The 21,084-nt window shown below is 49.0% G+C and overlaps 3 protein-coding genes across 3 annotated transcripts; all 3 read left to right on the forward strand.

Annotated features, from left to right (window-relative positions):
• Window positions 1-3,883: 3,883 nt before the first annotated feature.
• Window positions 3,884-6,113, forward strand: LOC136529680 (protein trichome birefringence-like 5). Its single transcript, XM_066522756.1, has 5 exons — window positions 3,884-4,675; window positions 4,755-4,947; window positions 5,072-5,265; window positions 5,374-5,532; window positions 5,606-6,113. Exons 1-5 carry the CDS (start codon window positions 3,981-3,983, stop codon window positions 5,940-5,942), a joined length of 1,578 nt encoding a protein of 525 aa, XP_066378853.1. The 5' UTR covers window positions 3,884-3,980; the 3' UTR covers window positions 5,943-6,113.
• A 1,423-nt stretch (window positions 6,114-7,536) lies between these two features.
• LOC136528922 (glutaredoxin-C8-like) lies at window positions 7,537-16,068 on the forward strand. The gene is made up of 4 exons (XM_066521926.1): window positions 7,537-7,790; window positions 8,736-8,815; window positions 15,676-15,774; window positions 15,877-16,068. Exons 1-4 carry the CDS (start codon window positions 7,636-7,638, stop codon window positions 15,945-15,947), a joined length of 405 nt encoding a protein of 134 aa, XP_066378023.1. The 5' UTR covers window positions 7,537-7,635; the 3' UTR covers window positions 15,948-16,068.
• A 1,456-nt stretch (window positions 16,069-17,524) lies between these two features.
• LOC136528905 (4-hydroxy-tetrahydrodipicolinate synthase, chloroplastic-like) lies at window positions 17,525-20,211 on the forward strand. Its single transcript, XM_066521900.1, has 3 exons — window positions 17,525-17,734; window positions 18,196-18,276; window positions 19,106-20,211. Exons 1-3 carry the CDS (start codon window positions 17,592-17,594, stop codon window positions 20,031-20,033), a joined length of 1,152 nt encoding a protein of 383 aa, XP_066377997.1. The 5' UTR covers window positions 17,525-17,591; the 3' UTR covers window positions 20,034-20,211.
• Window positions 20,212-21,084: the final 873 nt, after the last annotated feature.

Raw genomic sequence — 21,084 nt, forward strand, 5'->3', positions numbered from 1 at the left:
AAAATGCTGAAATGGAGGATTCGGTCGCCACGCACCTGGGCCGGGGGCGGTGGCGGAGTCGAATCGTGGGGAGGACTAGCTAGCCAGCGGGTTACTGTCGCTGCTGCCGTTAGCGCGCGCCCGGGCTGGCGTTAGCCTTTTGCGGGGGCGGAACGAACGAGGTGAAGCCTCCGGATTAACTAATAATCCGTTAATCACCCGGTTAAACGGGACGGAGCGGAGAGAGGTTGTGTTGGGGAGGCGAATGATTGGAGGCGAAGGCGAGGCGTGGCGGGTGGCGTGCTCGCCACTATGGCGGAGGAGGAGGACGAGGAGGAGGGAGAGGAAGACAGGACAGGCGAGGTGGAGGTGGAGCAGGTGTTTGGGAGTTTGCGCCATTTATATTTTGGATGGAATTCTTCGCTGCGCCGTTATTCTGTCGTGGCTCCTCGTTCTGACGAGCTGGGGAAAACGGCCGTCTGCAGGCGGGTGTTCGGAGAGACACGTCACGCGGGGTGTTCGGATAAAAAATAAAACAAATTATAGAAGAAGTGATTATTCCGCGGGACGAATTTATTAAGTCTAATTAATTCGTTATTAGTACATGTTTACTGTAACACCACATTGTCAAATCATGGACTGATAGTCTTAAAAATATCGTCTCGCAAATTAGTCTCAATCTATACATTTAATTTCATAATTAGTCTACATTTAATATTTCATGTATGTGTCCAAATATCTGATGTGATAGCAACTAAAGTTTAGGAAGTGCCCCTCGGCCCTGATGCTAACGGCGTAGAGGACGACATGGACCAGATCTACATAATTAGGGAGAAAAAGAAGGAGAAAGGGAGATAAAGCGAGAGACTGAAAGGTTGTTGAAAATGATAGGAGCAAAATGCTAGTCAAACTTTGAAGGTTCCAGCAGCCTGCTTCATATGATAAACAAAACAAGAAATGATGGATAATGTCGCCTTCAAGGAAATGAAAATTCACACACCGTTTGAAATTCATGCCATATTTGAACTCGGGGACAAGAATGGTTCAACTTATGCATTTTAATGCCAACTTAGATGGAGTACTATAAAGATTATCGGGTATATATACGAGTTAGTCTAAGTGTTGGAGAAAAGTTGTGGAGAAAAATACAAAATTATGAGGAAGCTTGGACTCCGGCTACAAAGAAAAAAAAAATCACCGTGAAGTGGTTTGGATTATTTTGACCGTTAGACTAATGGTTATTAGGAAAAATACAAATTCACAAGGAAGTTTAGCTGTGACTCCTGTGAGTGACTCTACTTCTGAAAGAAAAAAAAACTAAAACAAAGCAAAATTACACGCACACTAGGTGGCTACAAGGATACTCATCGCGTGCATTGGTTGATGGAAGCATACTCGGGTATACCGCATACTTGGGAAGTACGAGGGGACAAGGATGCTAATATGCTATGGTCATGTGTTGTTTCCGTGTTTGAGGAGCTTAGGCTATCCGCACTCGTCCACCTCTATTTTCATCTCTAAAAAGGAATATTCTATCCTAGTCATCGAGATTCTCTACTCTATATCCATTTCTCCTGCACCCATATTATCTCTATCCCATACTCTATATCTACTGTTCCATATTTTATTCCACACTCTCCCTCACAAAATTTTTCTCTCTCTGTGCTACAGTACTGCTACGGTGTTTAGCGTTTTCTCTCGCGCGTGTGGGCTCTGTGCCGTTTTTCTGTGCAGCCGCTATGTTCCAGGGCCATTTACAGGCTCGCGGTGCGGACGCCTGATACGCTGCCGATGGCGTACCGTCGCCTTTACCGTTGCGCGGTGCGGACAGCCTTATACCGCATACTTGGGAAGCACGAGCCACGAGGAAGCTGCGACGACGACCGGATGTCAGGAGACGGCGTCGGCTTCCCCAGTTCATAGGCGGCGGAGTATGATTTTTCTGTTCCTGCTCACCTCGGGATCACAAAGAAGATGGCCATGTGCCAATGTATCATGTAGTACATGTACATCGTCCTTTGAATACGTTTTTTTTCATAAATTCCGTATTTTCATTTGAAATTCATATATAATTCGATTTTTTTGTATTTCAAAGGGCTCGTAGACAACTTTTCAACATGACATCTACAATCCGACAAACTTATAACAATTTCTCAACATCAATTTTGTAGGTATACTTTCATATAATAAATATTACAAATGATGTAACTTATACACATAAGCTTTTGTTGTTCAGCATATTTCAAAAAAAAGATACAACTTCACATTTTTACACAGTTTGTTGACTTTTCTCAACCTAAAAATTTGTTCATAGTATATAAAAAAATAGATAAGTTAATATTAAGAAGAAGAAAAGAGAGTGAGATGATAGGGCGTAGGATCGGATATCACGTCATGATTGCAAAATCGTTGTAAGAAAGTTAGGTTTGAAATGTCACGTAGGAAAATTATTAAGATAAGTTGTCTACAAATTTTTATCAAAAAATATTGAAAACAATTATGATTAGAAGTTGTTGTGATAAGTTATGCCCCACAAAATATTACGTGCAACAATTTTGAATATTATAACTTTGTAACTTTCTAAAAATGAAAAATTATGAAAACATTTTTTTCCAAACAAAAGAAAGTCACGGGGTTGTCTTAGTTTGTTGTTTTTTATCATGGCGAATGTTCTCTAATTTGGATTTAGGAATAAAAACATGGTCAATAATCTTTTTTTAAGAGAACATGGTCAATAATAGTTTGGAGCCTTGGAGGTATTTAGAAGGAAAAGTCCATATTACCTTCCCCAACTTTCACGAAAATCCGTTTTCCTCCCCAAACTCCAAAACCGGGCAAAACACTTCCCTTAACTTTTAAAACCGTTCATCTTACCCCCCATGTCCTTTTATAAGCAGTTTTGAAGGCGGTTTTGTCTTTTTTTTTTTAATTTATTTTGGCTAAATCTTTGAAAATCAGAGTAAATCATAGAAAGATCATAAAATGGAGAATTCAATTTTGTTGGACTCCACACGAGTAGATCTACACAGTGAACATATAATACGATATGCTTTAGTACAAATTTTTTGTTATAACTTTAGATCTATGCTTTTATGTAATTAATGGAATAATTCATACATGCAATTTGTTTGATCCAATTGTGATGAAATTTTTATGGTGGGATAATTATTGTATGATTGAATTGTAGTAAAAATTTCATACTCATTGGATCATGTATAACTAATGAGTATGCAATTTTTACTACAATTCAATCATACAATAATTAGCCCACCATAAAAATTTCACCATAATTGGACCATAGAAACTGCAGCTATGAATTATTTCATTTAATTACAAAAAAGATAGATCTAAAGCCACATCAAAAACTTTGTACTAAAGTATAGTACCATATTATATATTCATTGTGTAGATCTACTCATGTGGAGTCCAAAAAAAATAGATTTTATATTTTATGATTTTTCTGTGATTTACTATATTTTTTTAAAGATTCAACAGAAATAAATAAAAAAAGAAAAAAAACAAACCGCCTTCAAAACCGCTTATAACAGGGCCAGGCAGGTAAGGTGAATGGTTTTAAAAGTTGAGGGAGGTGTTTTGCCTGGTTTTAGAGTTTGGGGGAGGAAAAGCGGACTTTCGCGAAAGTTGAGGGAAAACGTGGACTTTTTCCTATTTAGAAATCCTCAAATTGGGTTTAAAAAGTTCCCTTGTTTTAGACAGACTCAAAACTGGACGGCCCAAACGACTTCACAGGCCACAGCTTGGCTCGTCGACACGGACACAATTGCAGGCTTGCACCACTCTGTATTCTGTAACGGGGCACGATCTCTGGGGCCCACATAACATGTCACTTGTCACCGGAAGCCCAGAGTCAGTCAACTGCCAGGCGCGACTCCCGCCACTCTTCTCGGCTCTCGCTTCGCCCTCGCCGGATCCACGCCCCGTTCGCATCACCCGCCGCGGGGCAGGGACAGCTCCCACCGCACCGGTTGCCGGCTTCCCTGATGCCGATGCCGTCCGCGCCGCGGCTCCCCTGGCGCCTCGCCGTCCCGCTCGCCGCCGCCTTCGCCTCCGTCCCGTTCATCCTCCCACTCACGCTCCCTCTCCTCCTCCGCTCCAACGCCTCCCCACGGGCGCTCTCCCTGAACCGCCTCACCTGGCTCCCATCCCCAACGATACGGACAGCTCCGACGGTTTCGCCGCCACTTGCTCCGTCACCGTCACCATCATCCGCGCCCTCGCCGCCAGTGATACAGATGTTACCTTCACCTCCCCCACCACCACCGCCGTCTCCCTCTCCACCGTCCGCGCCCCCATCGACACTGATGATACAGGCGCCGCATTCTCCTCCGCCGCCGGCGATACAAGCGCCGCATTCTCCACCGCCGCCGCCGATACAGGCGCAGCATTCTCCGCCGCCGCCTTCGTCGATACAGGCGCCGCATCCAACACCACCACCGCATTCTCCCTCTCCGCCACCGCCCGAGTCCACGGCGGCGGAAGAGAAGGCGGGTGGAACTGAAACCGGAAGGTGCGACTTGTACGACGGGGAGTGGGTGCAGGACGAGGAGGCGCGGCCGCTTTACCCGCCGGGGACGTGCCCCTACGTGGACGAGGCATACGCGTGCGCGGCGAACGGCCGGCCGGACTCCAGGTACACGCGGTGGCGCTGGGCGCCGCGCCACTGCAGCTTCCCCAGGTACCACTACCAACCCACCCACCGACACGTTTGCGTTGCGTCCCCAAAAATGTTGCTGATTCGCGCGCTAGGTCCGTAGGTTCAACGCGACGGACTTCCTGGAGAGGCTGCGCGGCAAGCGGCTGCTGCTGGTGGGCGACTCGATGAACCGGAACCAGTTCGAGTCCATGCTCTGCGTCCTGCGCGAGGCCCTGCCGGATAAGGCCAGGATGTTCGAGACGCACGGGTACAGGATCAGCAAGGGCCGAGGCTACTTCGTCTTCAAGTTCGCGGTAAATGAAATCAATCAAGTGTAGTGGCAGCCTGCAAACTACTGTAGCTAGCTAGCCTGGAATGGAGGTAGAGGAGGATGATGAACTCGTTCAGCGTGTGTGTGTATGTGACGAACGAACGTAGGACTACGGCTGCACCGTGGAGTTCGTGCGGTCGCATTTCCTGGTCCGCGAAGGGGTGCGCTTCAACAGGCAGGGGAACTCTAACCCGATCCTCCAGATCGACCGCATCGACAAGACGGCGAACCGGTGGAAGAAGGCCGACGTGCTCGTCTTCAACACCGGCCACTGGTGGACGCACGGCAAGACGGCGAGAGGGTACGCACGGCTTTCTCTGGTAGATTTGTGCTGTTTCTGCAGCTCCAATAATCAGCCTCCTCTGGTCATAGTTACTGATCAGTCTCGAATTTTGAACGGTGTGCACAGACAGAACTACTACAAGGAAGGCGACACGTTGTACCCTCGATTCGACTCGACTGAAGCTTACAGAAGAGCTCTGAAGACATGGGCTCGCTGGATCGACAGGAACATGGACCCGGCGAGAAGCGTCGTCTTCTACCGAGGATACTCCACTGCGCATTTCAGGTGACGATAGATCGAGCAACCAACAGAAGTAGTGTGAAGCTGTGGCGTGATGTCATGATCCTTTTTGTTGCAGGGGAGGCGACTGGGACTCCGGCGGCTCGTGCAACGGCGAGGCGGAGCCGACGTTCAGAGGCGCCATCATCGACAGCTACCCTCTGAAGATGAGGATCGTGCAGGAGGCCATCGGCCGGATGCGGTTCCCGGTGCGGCTGCTGAACGTCACGAAGCTGACCAACTTCCGCAGGGACGCCCACCCGTCGGTGTACGGCAAGGCCGGGGACAGGAAGGTGTCCAAGAGGAAGCAGGACTGCAGCCATTGGTGCCTCCCCGGCGTGCCGGACGCCTGGAACGAGCTCATCTATGCCTCTCTTGTCTTGGAACCCAATCCTGTCGCATGGGAAACCAGATGAGAGAGCTTATTAGCAAGGCTGTGAACAGCCTTGATGGCTCGTGTTGCTGCTATCAGCTATTAGCAAGTGTGGTGCTGTTGCTATCGCGGTCAGACGCAGCACTGTGCAATTGATTAACGGACTTTTATACGTGTGCACGCCACTTCAAAAATTTGGTATAGTATCATTCAAATCCCCAGCCTTCGCAAACTATTTGCGTTCTGTCGAGCTTTAGGATCTTCAAGATGCGACTTCACCACTAATAAATGCGTTGTAAAATAAATTTTCAACAAAGATCAGCACACATGATATAGTCTACGTATGTTTCAGAATTTATGAGTTTTATAATAGTTGGAAAAACATGAGATCGAACCGTGGAAAAACAGAAAGTACTCATGCAAAGGTACTAGGAAGTACCAAAATACGTGGGATTGGTACCAAACGTATAGAGAGCAGATACCTATATTTTCTAGTTGTTTTTCTGTATTTTTTTTTTCAGAAAATAAAGGGCACCTAGGTAATTTAACTCGGCTTGATGTCACCGACCCTCAAATCCATCGCGCCCCGGTGCCAATATTCTCGTCTCTCCTCCATCCCCGAGCATCATCACGGACACGAGAATCGTCCATGGTGAGCTCCTTTAGGGCAGCATAGTCAACAAAAGGTGAAGGGTGGATCCCCTCATCCTGCCTTTCCCATGCGTCTGGGCCACGGTTGGCTGCCACCGTCGCTGCTCCTGTCTAGATCGAGTTGGGCGACAATCCTCGTGCACGACCGCCAATGGATCACGTGCAACCTGAGTTCCACCTCCGGAATGCGGGTCCAGGCACACCCTCACCGTCGACAGTTTGCTCGAGGTGGAGATGATTTGTGCGCCTGTGCAACCTAGCCTCAACCCTTCCTCCACGTCGTGCGTGGAGCGCCACAACCGGATAGAGCAGATCCTATGCATCTCAAAAACACCCTCCTCCTAGCCATGCATTGTCACCGTCGCCCTCGTCCTGGACACCATCGTAGGCAGGGCTGGTGGGCTAGTTCTTAGGGTCAAGCCGGTGAGTTCCGACCACAAAGTCATTGCGTGGAATCATCACAACAAAAATAGTTAATAAACTATGAACCATGAATTTGATAGATGTGAAATGATTAATGATTGCTTTTGTGATGATTTGAGCAAGCCATATGTGTTGGTTTTGATTAAACGGTGCAACTGAGTTGTCGTTGAAGCCTACTGTTTGTTGTCGAAGCTCACGAACCGAGCGGGGTGCCTGCTCTCCGGCAGTCGATGAATGGAATGGGGGCGGCTGCATCTACAGCGGAAGGCGTCAGCAGTGAGCGGGGGCCGCTGACATTGAACAGATCGACTTCACTCCATAAAAGTATACGGTCAAATATTAAGCAATTACCAATATATATATCTCTATGAATTTAATTTTTTAATTTTATTTCTCAAATTAATGTTCTGTAAAAATAAAAATAGAAAGCACCTAAAAAGTACCGGTGGTACTTTTCAACCACGAGAAAAGCCAATGAAGACGTACTCGGTCAGTTTACGCGATCCAAACATAAATGGCGTAGCTTCGTGGGCGGCCCAAGCTAGTGAGGCCTAGTACGCTTTATATAGAAAGAAAACTGGTCCCAACCAGGGCGTTCTTCGGTTCTCTCAAAAATCTCCTTGTCTCCGTACTCCTGCATCTCAGCCTCACCGGCGGTGGGTATGGCGTTGCTGGGCCTGCGGATCGGGGTGGCGGCGGCAGCTGCCGCGTTCATCGCCCTCGCGGCGTTCGGATCCGCCTCGTCCTCGCCCAAATCCTTCGTGAAGTCCACCGTCTCCGCCCACGACGTTGTCATCTTCTCCAAGTCATACTGCCCGTACGACCCCTCTCGCCCTTAATCCCTTCTCGTCTTTTTCCTTACGGAGATCCAGATTCTAAGCCGGGATTCTGGGTGCGATTGCTGTGATATCCAACCTAACTCGTAGCTATAGAAAATATGTTATATAGCTGTTAGTTGTCACTGATTTTCATCCTTTCGCTTGCTCAAAATTGTCTGTTGCTGTGGTTTTTTAGCGCACAGGCGGTCTATTATTTTGTAAGCTGATTGCTCGAAAAAAAATATATACTGCAAGTCTGACCCTAATTACTGGTGGAGCTGAGGGGTTGTTTCGCCCTTTTTTTTGGCATGCCCAGCTGTAGAATTCCGGTTTCTGTAGTACAGAAATCCACAACTTGGATCCTATACCAAATTAGGAAAAGCCCAGCACAGTTCTGTCCTAGCAAAGTGGCAACCATGAGTTACTGCCCTTTATGCCGTGACCAAATTGTTGTCTGCTTTGCATTTCTTGGCACATTCTGTGAAAGTGCTTTTACTCTTCTTGAGTGCTTGTATGATGTAAAAATGATTCACTGCTTGTTCTGTTTAACAATTTTATTTACTCTGATGTCACTGTAAGTGTAAGAGAAATGTTCTTGGCAGAAATTACAACAATTCTCTTGAGGTGGTGGCTCTTGTGTCCACCTGATTAGCTCACTAGGTCTCTTGCGGTGCAGTTCAAAAAGCTAAACTCAAATATTTATCAAGTTTAATACACACACTTGTGGGGAGTACATAACATTAAGAAAATGCACTGATAAGTGATATAGTCAGATAATCAGGTGACTTGAGCAGCGAATGCACAATGATAACGTTTGAACAATGAATGTATGGAGATGACGCTTTGTGGTTGTAGCTCCTGTACCAAAGTACATACACTTATCAGCATTTTACATGTCTGGTGTAAGAAACTCTTTTATCTTATGAGAGCACTAAATTTCCCAGGTACTGCAAAAGAGCAAAGGCCGTGTTTAAGGAGCTTGAGTTGAAGAAAGAGCCATATGTCGTGGAGCTTGATCAGCGAGGTTTGCTTTGCGTTCATTTTTGTATCACTAATTACTGTTTTAGAGTGCCTGCTGCCTTGCTCTATGCTCCCTAATTCAGTCATGTTTTGTTGGTCTAGTGGAAGTGTCACAGTTTCGTTGAAATAACGAGGGTAGAGTTATGAAATACATCTTTCATAGTGTTTTCAGTCAGCAAGTCTTTGCAATTGCACAGTTAGATTTTGCATAGTCAACGATACTATAAAATATAAAGAAATATATTGAACCCCAAAAGAAAAGGTAAAGTATCCATGCGGGAGTATTCTTAATTGACATTCTGCATTCTGCATAGAGATGTCCTATAGGCTCGTATCGTAGGTAAGCACAAATGTCTTCAAATGTCTTTCACATCATAATGTGAATTACATAGAACCATAAACAAACACAAATACTTCTTGATGAAGCGTGCACAAATGTCTTCAAGTGTCTCTTGATGGATAAGTCTCTGTGTTGGCTGGTCTTTGTGGGGCTGCAGCTAGGACAGCAGCATCTTAGCATCTAGGACAGCATCTAGGACTAGCATCTAGGACAGCATCTAGGACTAGCATCTAGGACAACATCTAGGACTAGCATCTAGGACCATCTAGGACAGCATCTAGGACTAGTATCTAGGACAACATCTAGGACTAGCATCTTGGCATATGCTTGGCATCTTGGCTGGCTAGCAGCCTATAAATATGTATCCCCAACCCTTCAGGTTGGCATGATATTTTGTAAGAAATAAACCAGAAAATTGTCCCAACTCCTAGTGTCATCCTCTCTCGATGAGAGTAAGAATTCTGCTACTACCAAGAGTAAGAATTCAACGACTAACAAGTGGTATCAGAGCCGTACTATCCTGTAGCCTAAGCATCTCCTACTCATCTCCTTTCCCAGCCGCGCAACAGCCCCAGCTGGGAGCAGCAGTAGCTCCGGCCGCTCTTGCTCACTCCTCTCTCTCTGCGTTGAAGCAGCCCTCTCCCCACGCAGCAGCCCCCCGGTAGCGCGTCATGTCCGCAGGGCAGTCTCAGGGCTCAGTCTCCTCGAGCACGCGGCGTCGGCAGGAGGCCGAACTTGCCGCGGCAGAGGAACGCGAGCGATCGGCGGCAGAAACCGCTGCGGCGGTGGTAAGGGCGTCGAGGCTGGCAGCGGCGGAGCTGGCAGCAGCCAGAGCGGAGGCGGATGCAGCGCGTGCGGCAGCAGCAGAGGTCGAGGCTCTGCGCGGCAGCATCAGCAGCTCCGTTTCTGCTGACGACAGCGCCGACGCGGACCTCGAGCTGCTGGGGAGGGAGGCAGTGCGAGCGCGGGCGGCGCAGTGGGCAGCCGTGCACGCCCACGAGTGCGGCGGCAACCCAGACAGGCGCGGACGCGCCGGCTCCTGGAGGAGGCGCGCACGGCGGTGGCGCCCCTGGTGGAGGCGCGCACGGCGGTGGCGCTCCTGGAGGAGGCGCGCACGGCGGTGGTGCTCCAGGAGGAGGCGCGCATGGCAACGGTGGCGGACGGGTCGATGGAGAGCGCGGCCTTCACAGGTAGCGTGGCTCTCTCTCCCCGGATCGGTACCGTGGTTACTATGGGCTCCAGGCTGTTGTCAGGGACGTCGGCCCCGGCGGTGGGTGGCCTACCCTCACTAAGACCAACTACGTCGAGTGGGCTGCGGTGATGAGGGTAAAGCTCCAGGTGCGGCACATGTGGGAGGCAGTCCAGTATGGCGACGTCGACTACGACCAAGATCGACGAGCGCTGGATGCCCTCATCGCTGCAGTCCCGTCCGAGATGCAGTTCTCGCTTACCAACAAGCGGACTGTCAAGGAGGCTTGGGACGCCATCGCTGCGGCATGCATCGGCAGCGACCACGCCCGCAAGTCCACACTGCAGGCACTTCGCAAGGAGTAGGAGAACCTGGCCTTCAAGCCAGGTGAGGACGTTGATGACTTTGCTCTCCGTCTCAACACTCTGTTGCAGAAGATGGTGCAGTTCGGCGATGACACCTACGGCGAGGAGAGAGCTGTCGAAAAGCTCTTCCGCTGCGTCCCAGAGAAGTACAAGCAGATGGCTCGCTCGATCGAGTCCCTGCTGGATCTCTCCACGATGTCGATCGAGGAGGCGATAGGTCGCCTCAAGGTCGTCGACAGCGATGAGCCACAATCTCTCTCGGGGTCCATCACCACTGGCGGGAAGCTCCTTCTCACTCGGGAGCAGTGGGCTGCCTGCCAAGGTGACCGGAAGAAGGGGGAGCCTTCTTCCGCGATAGGCGGCCGCAAGCGTGGCAAGCCGCGCAAGGCGCACAGAGACGCCCAGGCCGGGGCGCGAGGACGTGCCAAAGGGTGATGCCCGCGGAGGCGCCCAGGGCGGCGCCGCCGGCAAGCACAAGCCGGCACGAGACGACACCTGCCGCAACTGCGGCTAGCTTGGCCATTGGGCCAAGGACTGTCGACAGCCACGACGCGGCCAGGCCCACGTCGCACAGGCGGAGGAGCCGGCTCTGTTCATGGCACATGCAAGCATCGAGCTACCTCCAGCGACACCGGCCTAGCCAAAAGCACATGCCCTCCTCGGCGACGGCTCCGTCAACGACAAGACTGACGGGTGGTGCCTCGATACCGGCGTCACCCATCACATGACCGGTCGACGGGAGTTCTTCACCGAGCTTGACTCTAGCGTCCGAGGCTCCGTCAAGTTTGGGGATGCCTCCGGCGTGGAGATCAAAGGCGTCGGCTCCGTCATCTTCACCGCCGTGTCTGGTGAGCACAGGCTGCTCACCGGAGTCTACTACATCCCCGCGTTGAGGAACTCCATCATTAGCTTGGGACAGCTGGATGAGAACGGTTCGCGCGTGGTGGTTGAGGATGGAGTCGTGAGGATTTGAGATCGCCGTCGCCGCCTTCTCGCCAAGGTATCCAGAAGCGCAAATCGACTCTACATCCTTAACGTGCAGGTGGCACAACCCCTCTGTCTCGCTGCTCGTCGGGATGACGAGGCGTGGCAGTGGCACGAGTGCTTTGGGCACCTTCACTTCGAGGCCCTGAAGCGGCTCAGTGCCACGGAGATGGTATGAGGCCTGCCGTGCCTCGACCATGTGGAGCAGCTCTGCGATGTCTGCGTGTTGACGAAGCAGAGGCGACTCCCCTTTCCCCAGCGGGCGAGCTTTCGAGCCAAGGAGAGGCTCGAGCTTGTGCACGGGGACTTGTGTGGCCCGGTGACACCGGCCACACCGGGAGGACGACGCTACTTCCTGCTGCTCGTCGACGACCTCTCCCGCTACATGTGGGTGATGGTCCTCGGCAGCAAGGGAGAGGCTGCGGACGCCATCAGGCGCTCGCAGGCTGCTGCAGAGGCGGAGTGCGGCCGCAAGTTGCGCGTGCTGCGCACCGACAACGGCGGCGAATTCACGTCGGCTGAATTCGCGTCGTACTGCGCTGATGAGGGCATTCAACGCCACTACTTCGCGCCGTACAGCCTGCAGCAGAACGGCGTCATCGAGCGGCACAACCAGACGGTTGTGAGGATGGCTCGGGCCCTTCTCAAGCAGAGGGGGATGCCGGCTGTCTTCTGGGGAGAGGCGGTGGTGTCGGCCGTCTACATCCTCAACCGCTCGCCTACCAAGGCGCTCGACGGCAGGACGTCGTACGAGGCTTGGCATGGGCGTAAGCCGGCGGTCTCCCACTTGCGGGTCTTCGGCTGCCTCGCGTTCGCCAAGGAGCTTGGCCACATCAGCAAGCTCGACGACAGGAGCACTCCGGGAGTGTTCATCGGCTACGCGGAGGGCTCGAAGGCCTACCGCATCCTCAACCCGAAGACACAGCGTGTGCGCACGGCGCGCGACGTTGTGTTCGACGAAGGGCGAGGATGGGCGTGGGACAAGGCGGTGGACGACGGCTCGGCTCCGACGTACGACGACTTCACCGTCGAGTACGGCCACTTCGAGGGAGCTGGGGGAGTGGGCAGCTCTTCTTCGATGAGCGCGTCTACCCCAGTCCCCGAGCCTCCACCGACCCCGGCGCCTGCTACTCCGACAGCACCACGCTCTTCAGCCAGGACCTCAGCTGCGATGAGTTCTTCGCCGGCTCCACCACAGCCGACACCGCCACGCACTCCAGCACCGGCAGGCACCTCTCCGGGCACGTTTACTCCAACACCATCTCGTGTCGAGCACAGTCCGGTTGAGCTCGCTACTCCGCTCTCTCACGACGAGGAGCGCATCGACGCGTACCACGACGGCGAGCCGTTGCGGTACCGTACGATGGAGAACCTTCTCGGCGACCAGCTGGTGCCGGGACTGGTGCCTCACGACCTGGAGGCGTAGTTGCACCTTGCGTGTGACGACGGCGAGCCTCGGTCGTTTGCAGAGGCCGAGAGACACGCGGCATGGTGCGCCGCGATGCAATTGGAGATGGATGGGGTTGAGAAGAACCACACCTGGGAGATTGCTGACCTTCCTCGTGGTCACCGCGCGATCACCCTTAAGTGGGTGTACAAGCTGAAGAGGGATGAAGCAGCGCCATCGTCAAGCACAAGGCTCGCTTGGTGGTACGAGGTTTCGTGCAGCAGGAGGGGGTCGACTTCGACGACGCCTTTGCTCCCGTGACACGGATGGAGTCCGTGCGACTCCTTGCGCTAGCTGCCCAGGAGGGCTGGCGTGTTCATCACATGGACGTCAAGTCAGCGTTCCTTAACGGCGACTTGAAGGAGGAGGTCTACGTGCACCAGCCGCCGGGATTTGCGATCCCGGCAAGGAGGGCAAGGTGCTCCGCCTGCGCAAGGCCCTCTATGGCTTGCGGCAGGCACCGAGGGCGTGGAATGCCAAGTTGGATTCCACGCTAAAGGGTATGGGCTTCGAGCAAAGCCCGCACGAGGCGGCCATCTACCGACGGGGCAGTGGAGGAAATGCTCTGCTGGTGGGTGTCTACGTCGACAACTTGGTGATCACCGGCACCAAGGATGCGGAGGTGGTGGCATTCAGGGAAGAGATGAAGGCCACCTTCCAGATGAGTGACCTGGGGCCTCTCTCCTTCTACCTGAGAATCGAGGTGCACCAGGATGACTCCGGGATCACGCTTCGATAGACCGCCTACGCCAAGCGCATCGTTGAGCTAGCTGGGCTCACCGATTGCAACCCAGCTCTCACTCCGACGGAGGAGAGGCTGAAGCTGAGCCGCGACAGCACGACGGAGGAGGTGGACGCTACGCAGTACCGGCGTCTTGTGGGGAGCCTTCGCTACCTCTCCCACACACGGCCGGACTTGGCATTCTCCGTCGGCTACGTTAGTCGGTTCATGCAGCGACCGACGACGGAGCACCAGCAGGCTGTGAAGAGGATCATCCGCTACGTTGCGGGGACTCTCGACCACGGCCTCTACTACCCTAGGTGCCCTGGTGCGGCACACTTCGTCGGATACAGCGACAGCGACCACGCCGGCGACATCGACACCAGCAAGAGCACGAGCGGGATCCTCTTCCTCCTCGGCAAGTGCCTCGTTAGCAGGCAGTCGGTCAAGCAGCAGGTGGTGGCCCTGTCCAGCTGCGAGGCCGAGTACATAGCGGCCTCCACCGCTTCGACTCAGGCGCTCTGGCTCGCCTGACTGCTTGGTGATCTCCTCAGCAGAGACACTAGAGCGGTGGATCTCAGGATGGACAGCAAGTCCGCTCTGGCCCTGGCAAAGAACCCTGTTTTTCATGAACGGAGTAAGCACATCCGGGTGAGGTACCATTTCATCCGAGACTGTTTGGAGGAAGGGAGCATCAAGGCGAGCTACATTAACACCAAGGACCAGCTTGCGGACCTGCTTACCAAGCCTCTTGGGAGGATCAAGTTCCTTGAGCTCTGCTCCAGGACAGGGATGGTTCAACTTTCCCACAAGACGACGCACAAGACTTAGGGGGAGAATGATGGATAAGTCTCTGTATTGGCTGGTCTTTGTGGGGCTGCAGCTAGGACAACAACATCTTAGCATCTAGGACTAGCATCTAGGACAACATCTAGGACTAGCATCTAGGACCATCTAGGACTAGCATCTAGGACCATCTAGGACAGCATCTAGGACTAGCATCTAGGACCATCTAGGACAGCACCTTAGCATCTAGGACTAGCATCTTGGCATATGCTTGGCATCTTGGCATATGCTTGGCTGTCTAGCAGCCTATAAATATGTATCTCCAACCCCTCAGGTTGGCATGACATTTTGTGAAAAATAAACCAGAAAATTATCCTAACTCCTAGTGTCATCCTCTCTCGATGAGATTAAGAATTCTGCTACTACCAAGAGTAAGAATTCAGCGACTAACATCTCTTACGTCATAACGTGAGTTACATTGAACCATAAGCAAATGCAAATACCTCTTGACGCCTCTTCCATTTCACAATTGTTCTACACATTCACTGCTGCCACAATGACAGATGTGTCCATGAAGACAGTGGACAGTATGCACATAATGGGCAGAGGATGGCAGTTTAACTGATAAGATTGCACTACTGTATTGTTGTTTCTTTGGACCCATCTCATTCAAGTTTCATGTGCCCTATTCAAGTTAGCCAATGATATAAGAGACGTTTCATGATAAATGAAAGACGTGGTTCATATAGTAAAGCAGTAAAGCCACAATATAATTACCAAAGTCAGTGAGAAAACAGGACATGAGACATCAGCAATAGGACAGGAAAATGTGAAGTAAAGGCCTTTAGGATGCACCCTTGTTCTTCCTATCTGTTTATTCCCTTTTTATCTAATATAAAGCAGAATGGTCAATTATATCAAATCAAACAATCATACGTGTGAATCCTTTATGCTGATTTTAGCCCTTGAGCATATTCTAGGACAGTTTGTGATGATGCCACAATGGAACAATGCTTTCTTTTTGTGGTGCAGAGGATGGTTCGGAGATTCAGGATGCCTTACGTGATATAGTTGGCAGGCGTACTGTTCCTCAAGTTTTTGTCCATGGAAAGCACTTGGGGGGCTCTGACGGTACCTTTTTCTGTACACAAATCAGATAAAATAAAACGGATGCTTTGTAACATCCTTTGAATGCTGATGCCTATTATTTTTGCACGTTTATTTGAATTGCAGATACTGTTGACGCTTATGAAAGTGGAAAACTGGCTAAACTTCTGAACATCGGAGTCAAGGACGATCTTTGAGTGACATGCTAGCATCAGTGGTCTCTTGTTTTGAGTGATCAGTGGATTTTTATGCGACTGATTAACATATAAAGGATATGTATCTGAATGTTTTATTATAGTTTATACCCTTTGAACCGTATTTTGATTGTTCGCCCATTAAGCATTATCTCGTGTTAATTTTATCATTAGATTGGGCTATCGGTGATTGCACAATCATTCTTCCCATTGGACATGCACATACCTAGATAGTTTGATTTACTCGGAGCATTCCAATCATTGAAACATTTTGTTCTATATCTTTTATAGCATGTACATGTCCAAAACTCTAAATAGGAACCGTCCGTCCACCCTTTTGCGATATTGTTTGCAGATTGCTAATGCTGATTGAGTTAACCGTTAACTCCGTTGACTGTATCTACGTTAGGTGATAAAGTCTGTGAGAGCCCATTTGTTGGATACCTCAAAGTTTCGACTTATCCCGCACTGCCAGGTCTCCATACAACTGTGTGGACTACTGTTAATAGGAGTTTTACTGTTTTAGCCAACCTCAATGGAAAGATCTGTATCATTTTAGTTGGCAGTCTCAGACCTCAATTGAGGTCTTTCAGCTTTCTTGTTTTAGCCAACCTCAATGCATGGAAAAATGAAAAATCTGTATGATCTCCGTTGACTTATCCCAATGGCAGATGGGGCATGCACTTCCTCGTCAGGACCGCAAGGCAAGTCCTTTGAAAACTCCATGGTCATGAGTGGCCATGATTTTACTGTCATAACATCGTTGATCTCCTTACTGATCTCTGATTTGTTCATTCCTTCAGTGGTCTAGTCCAACTTGCCGTGATGGGTATCCAATGTTTCATAAGCAACCGTGGATGACAAAGAATAAAAAAAAACAATAACCAATCTTAACATGTGACTCTGTCAGGAACCTAGGATTAAAATCAAGTAAGATGGAGGATGTAACAGGGTACCCGTAACAGTACGGGAACTGAATGGATTTAGGCTAGAGCACACATGGTTCTTACGACAGTCAGCAGTAAGAAATGGTTCAAACTATTTCAAAAAACATACTTCAGTCATTCTTTTTTTTTTGAAACTTGTTACATCCACAATTCATTCATATAATATACTCACATATGTAAAAGTTAAGATGCAAACTCAAAGTAGGAAAATTCATACCAAAATACACACGTGGAAGTCACACTGGGGAGGTCAACCAGTAGTTTATCGGGGTATTTACATATTTACCATTATTACGGATGGCATCTTACACCATGTCACTGACACATGAGTCACTGATATGGTATTTTTTATACCACTCACATCATAAATGATGGTAAATATGTAAATAATCCTAGTTTATCTGCTGGAATATCTTTTGAGAGGAATCTGCTGGATCTAATATCGCCGGAACCAGTAGTTTAACAATATTGGTCGGGCTCAAATTCTCGATTGGGCTGGAAGGAAAACCTGCCTGATGACCTAAGGCCCAAGAGAGAAAGGCTTAAACTGACGCCTCGAAGCCCAAGGCCCGACAGTAACGTTACCTCAAAGTCTCGAACGAGCCCTAGCCGCCGCTACACGGCCGCAGAGGCATCGTCTACTGGAACTCCAGTCTCACCAGCCAGCCACCACGCCCACTCCGTGCTCCGGTCATTCCCCATGATTTTGCCGCGGATGCCGACGAATCTCCTCCCCGCGCGGACGATCTCCCCTGTCTCAAATGGCTGCGCAGCGACGGCGAGCCCCTCTTCGCCCTCGGTGGCTGCACGGCCACGGCGACCCTCTTCAGGCCTTCAATCTGTGTATGTATCACGGGTCTCGTCCCAATCTACTCTTTTGCTGAATGCGACTTCTTCTTGTTTCGTGTTCCTGTTTCTTGCAAATATCGATTGGATTTCATCTCACCATGGAGGATGATATCTTAGTCGTATCAAATTTGGCGTGCTTTTGTTCAGTCAAATATGGTCAAACCGATGGCAATAGTACATTTCCTTTGAAAGGATATACTAAGAGATGATTATGAAAAACAAAATGAGCGAAAAAAACGAAATTGGTAGTATATTTTTGAAAGTTTGAATTCATGTCCAAGGATGCATGAATCTAACACTATGGGGAGAATTCATCGTGTCCATCTCTTCTTCAGTATCTCTGTACTTCCCATACAATTCACAAGGAGTTGCCATGAATTTTTATTTTACTTACCATTCTGCATTCATCCTTGCTTCCAAACACAACACGCTAATACAGGTGGGTACTTGTGCAGGACTGGCAGAGGGAAGTTTCCCTTGGCAGCCATCGCTCTAGATGATTATCTTCCAATGCGAAGTACTGAAGTGAAGAACCGGTAACTTGTTTATTTCTAAAAGAATGCTAACAATAATTCATCTGTATTTTTGGTAGCTGACAGGATGTTAGTTTTTGGTGAAATTTGCCATATACATCAATCTGATGAGAATAAAATCGCTTCTTCGCCTTTGATTGTCCTGATCAATCTTTTTTGCTTATCTTAGCCCTCATATTCTGAACTGTTATTGATAATTAATACATGCTGGAAAAAAAATCCATTTTAGATAGCCACCAGTTGGAGCTTGATGCCAGCTTTTCCCATATCCAATTTTTTTGTAGAACAGTTGTAATTGTTCCTTGTTGCTTAGATAAGTCAGGTTCAAGATATAGCTAGCTTGAAATCATTTCATGGCCTTGTTTGAGCTTTAGATTCCACAGACATGATAGGTGTATGATAAGTTCAAAGTCTTGAGCTAGAAGAATCATTTACTCAATAGAGTAACATGATATGTTGTTATTTTCATTAAGCTAATATGTGAAATTGTCCTAATTATGTTGAATCAGCAATTGTCTCTGCAAGATTAAAAATGCTGCAGCTAGAAAAATCTAGTCAGAAAGTAAAACGTGAATTGCTTTGTCTGGAAGAAAAGAATATCAATAAATATATGCTTGGTTATTAAATGGTACTTGTAGTGCTATTTGAAGTTTGTTCTTCTTAATGAATGAACGATCCTGTACATTCTTTGGTAACTGCAGTTGGTATTTTTCTGTTCAGGGTTTTATAGCTCAGTAGTCAAGTGGATACTACTGTTTGCTCACAAGTAGTTGAAGGATTTGATTCGAGTTATCTTCTGCTTTGGTCTGATCTTCCTGTGTCTGAGATGCAGGACATCAACAGATGACATCACAAGTCTGAGACTAATCACAGCAGTCAAAACCCCCTATTTGCCTGATGGAAGATTCGATCTGGAAGCATATGATTCTCTCATAAACATGCAGATAGAGGGTGGTGCTGAAGGTGTAATAGTTGGGGGAACAACAGGAGAGGGTCACCTCATGAGTTGGGATGAACATATCATGCTCATTGGGCATACAGTGAACTGCTTTGGCTCTAGAATTAAAGTGATAGGCAACACAGGAAGTAACTCAACCAGAGAAGCTGTTCACGCAACAGAGCAGGGATTTGCTGTTGGCATGCATGCAGCTCTCCACATCAATCCTTATTATGGGAAGACCTCAACTGAAGGAATGATTTCTCATTTTGAGTCTGTCCTCCTAATGGGCCCGACCATTATCTACAACGTGCCATCCCGGAGTGCCCAGGATATCCCCCCTGAAGTTATTGTGGCAATTTCAGGCTATCCAAACATGGCAGGTGTCAAGGAATGCGTTGGGCATGAGAGGATCAAGCACTATGCTGACAAAGGTATAACAATTTGGAGCGGTAATGACGACGAATGCCATGAGTCTAGGTGGAAATATGGTGCTACTGGAGTCATTTCTGTTACTAGCAACCTTGTTCCTGGGCTCATGCATAGCCTCATGTACAAAGGCGAGAATGCGATGCTGAATGAGAAGCTATTACCCCTGATGAAATGGTTGTTCTGCCAACCAAATCCGATTGCTCTCAACACTGCTCTGGCTCAGCTCGGCGTGGCAAGGCCCGTCTTCAGACTGCCATATGTTCCGCTTCCTCTTGAAAAGAGGACCGAGTTCGTCTGGATTGTTGAGGCTATTGGACGGGGGAATTTTGTGGGACAAAAAGAGGTCCGGGTTCTTGATGATGATGATTTCGTGTTGATCAGTAGGTACTAGGAAGTGAGTTTGGTAGTCTCTGAAATTTGATGAATAAAACTCTAGTTTGTACCTTGGGTTTACAGACTTCGTTCTGTTCATCAGTCGTTGGTTTTATCTATCAATTTATTAATGGCTCTACTTTGGCTGCATTGTACAATGTATGTATCAATTTATTACTGGCCCTACCTTGGCTGCATTGTAGTTTATTACATTGAATTGACTACTAGTTACATGAAAAAAATAATCACTTTTTCCTATCCCTGTCACATGCCAAAACCTGTTGACAGTTATACAAAATTAATATAGATTTTTAGCGACCTTGCTACACGAAAACATCAATTATATATGTTGGGCAACAGGGATACGGATGCCAAGAATTGTCGACGGTTGGATCAAGACAAAAGGCTGCCAGTATGGAGGGTAATCGTGCCACCGAATTGAATAAACTGGTGCTCGGTCATCAAATCTTCTCGCTCCCTCGTGCTGGGGTCATAGAGTATGCTCCAAAACTCGGAGTGATGCCAATGCGCCGAGGCGGGTAGTAGCTCCATCTTATCTGCACGTTAGGCCCTCCATAATGTGCTCCTGGAGTGATGCCAGAAAAAGAGAGAAGATTTAGGCACTACTTCTCACATTGCAGCATACGGTGCCAAGTTCTAGTGAAGCCAGAAAAAAGTTGAAACGGCGTAAGAAGAGGAACCGACACCCATTCAATAAAAAATGAATTAGTTGCTCAGCCACCCATATCCCTCCTCACACTCATACCTGTCCTTGCCTGCGCATGCTCTCTTTTTTGTGGCTCTGTGGCCAGTGGATCCATGCAATGATGCTATCGATGCCCACCATTACGGTATACGAGGAGTGATGCCAGTAAAGAGAGTGGGACCTAAATATTTTTGGGGGCATCACTACGCCATTGTGGAAGGCCTTACCTCCTTGTCACTCTTGTTGGTGGCCGAGGTGGCTAGTAGCCCCATCTTCCATATCTGCATGTTAGGTCCATGTCACTCTTGTTGGTGGCTTCATAGTAATCCATAGTCACTTGCAGAAGCTACGAACACCCTGTCAG

This window comes from Miscanthus floridulus, chromosome 19 (assembly GCF_019320115.1).
Source record: "Miscanthus floridulus cultivar M001 chromosome 19, ASM1932011v1, whole genome shotgun sequence".
In the NCBI taxonomy this organism is placed as follows: domain Eukaryota; kingdom Viridiplantae; phylum Streptophyta; class Magnoliopsida; order Poales; family Poaceae; genus Miscanthus; species Miscanthus floridulus.

What these genes read in the sequence shown, in the direction of transcription:
- LOC136528922 (XM_066521926.1), top strand. Translation starts at nt 7,636, where the DNA reads ATGGCGTTGCTGGGCCTGCGGATCGGGGTGGCGGCGGCAGCTGCCGCG. An exon ending in CGTGGAGCTTGATCAGCGAG is followed by an intron (nt 8,816 to 15,675) that starts GTTTGCTTTGCG and finishes TTTGTGGTGCAG; the next exon opens with AGGATGGTTCGGAGATTCAG. An exon ending in GCACTTGGGGGGCTCTGACG is followed by an intron (nt 15,775 to 15,876) that starts GTACCTTTTTCT and finishes TTTGAATTGCAG; the next exon opens with ATACTGTTGACGCTTATGAA.
- LOC136529680 (XM_066522756.1), top strand. Translation starts at nt 3,981, where the DNA reads ATGCCGATGCCGTCCGCGCCGCGGCTCCCCTGGCGCCTCGCCGTCCCG. An exon ending in CGCCACTGCAGCTTCCCCAG is followed by an intron (nt 4,676 to 4,754) that starts GTACCACTACCA and finishes CTAGGTCCGTAG; the next exon opens with GTTCAACGCGACGGACTTCC. An exon ending in TACTCCACTGCGCATTTCAG is followed by an intron (nt 5,533 to 5,605) that starts GTGACGATAGAT and finishes TTTTTGTTGCAG; the next exon opens with GGGAGGCGACTGGGACTCCG.
- LOC136528905 (XM_066521900.1), top strand. Translation starts at nt 17,592, where the DNA reads ATGATTTTGCCGCGGATGCCGACGAATCTCCTCCCCGCGCGGACGATC. An exon ending in TCTTCAGGCCTTCAATCTGT is followed by an intron (nt 17,735 to 18,195) that starts GTATGTATCACG and finishes GTACTTGTGCAG; the next exon opens with GACTGGCAGAGGGAAGTTTC. An exon ending in AGTACTGAAGTGAAGAACCG is followed by an intron (nt 18,277 to 19,105) that starts GTAACTTGTTTA and finishes TCTGAGATGCAG; the next exon opens with GACATCAACAGATGACATCA.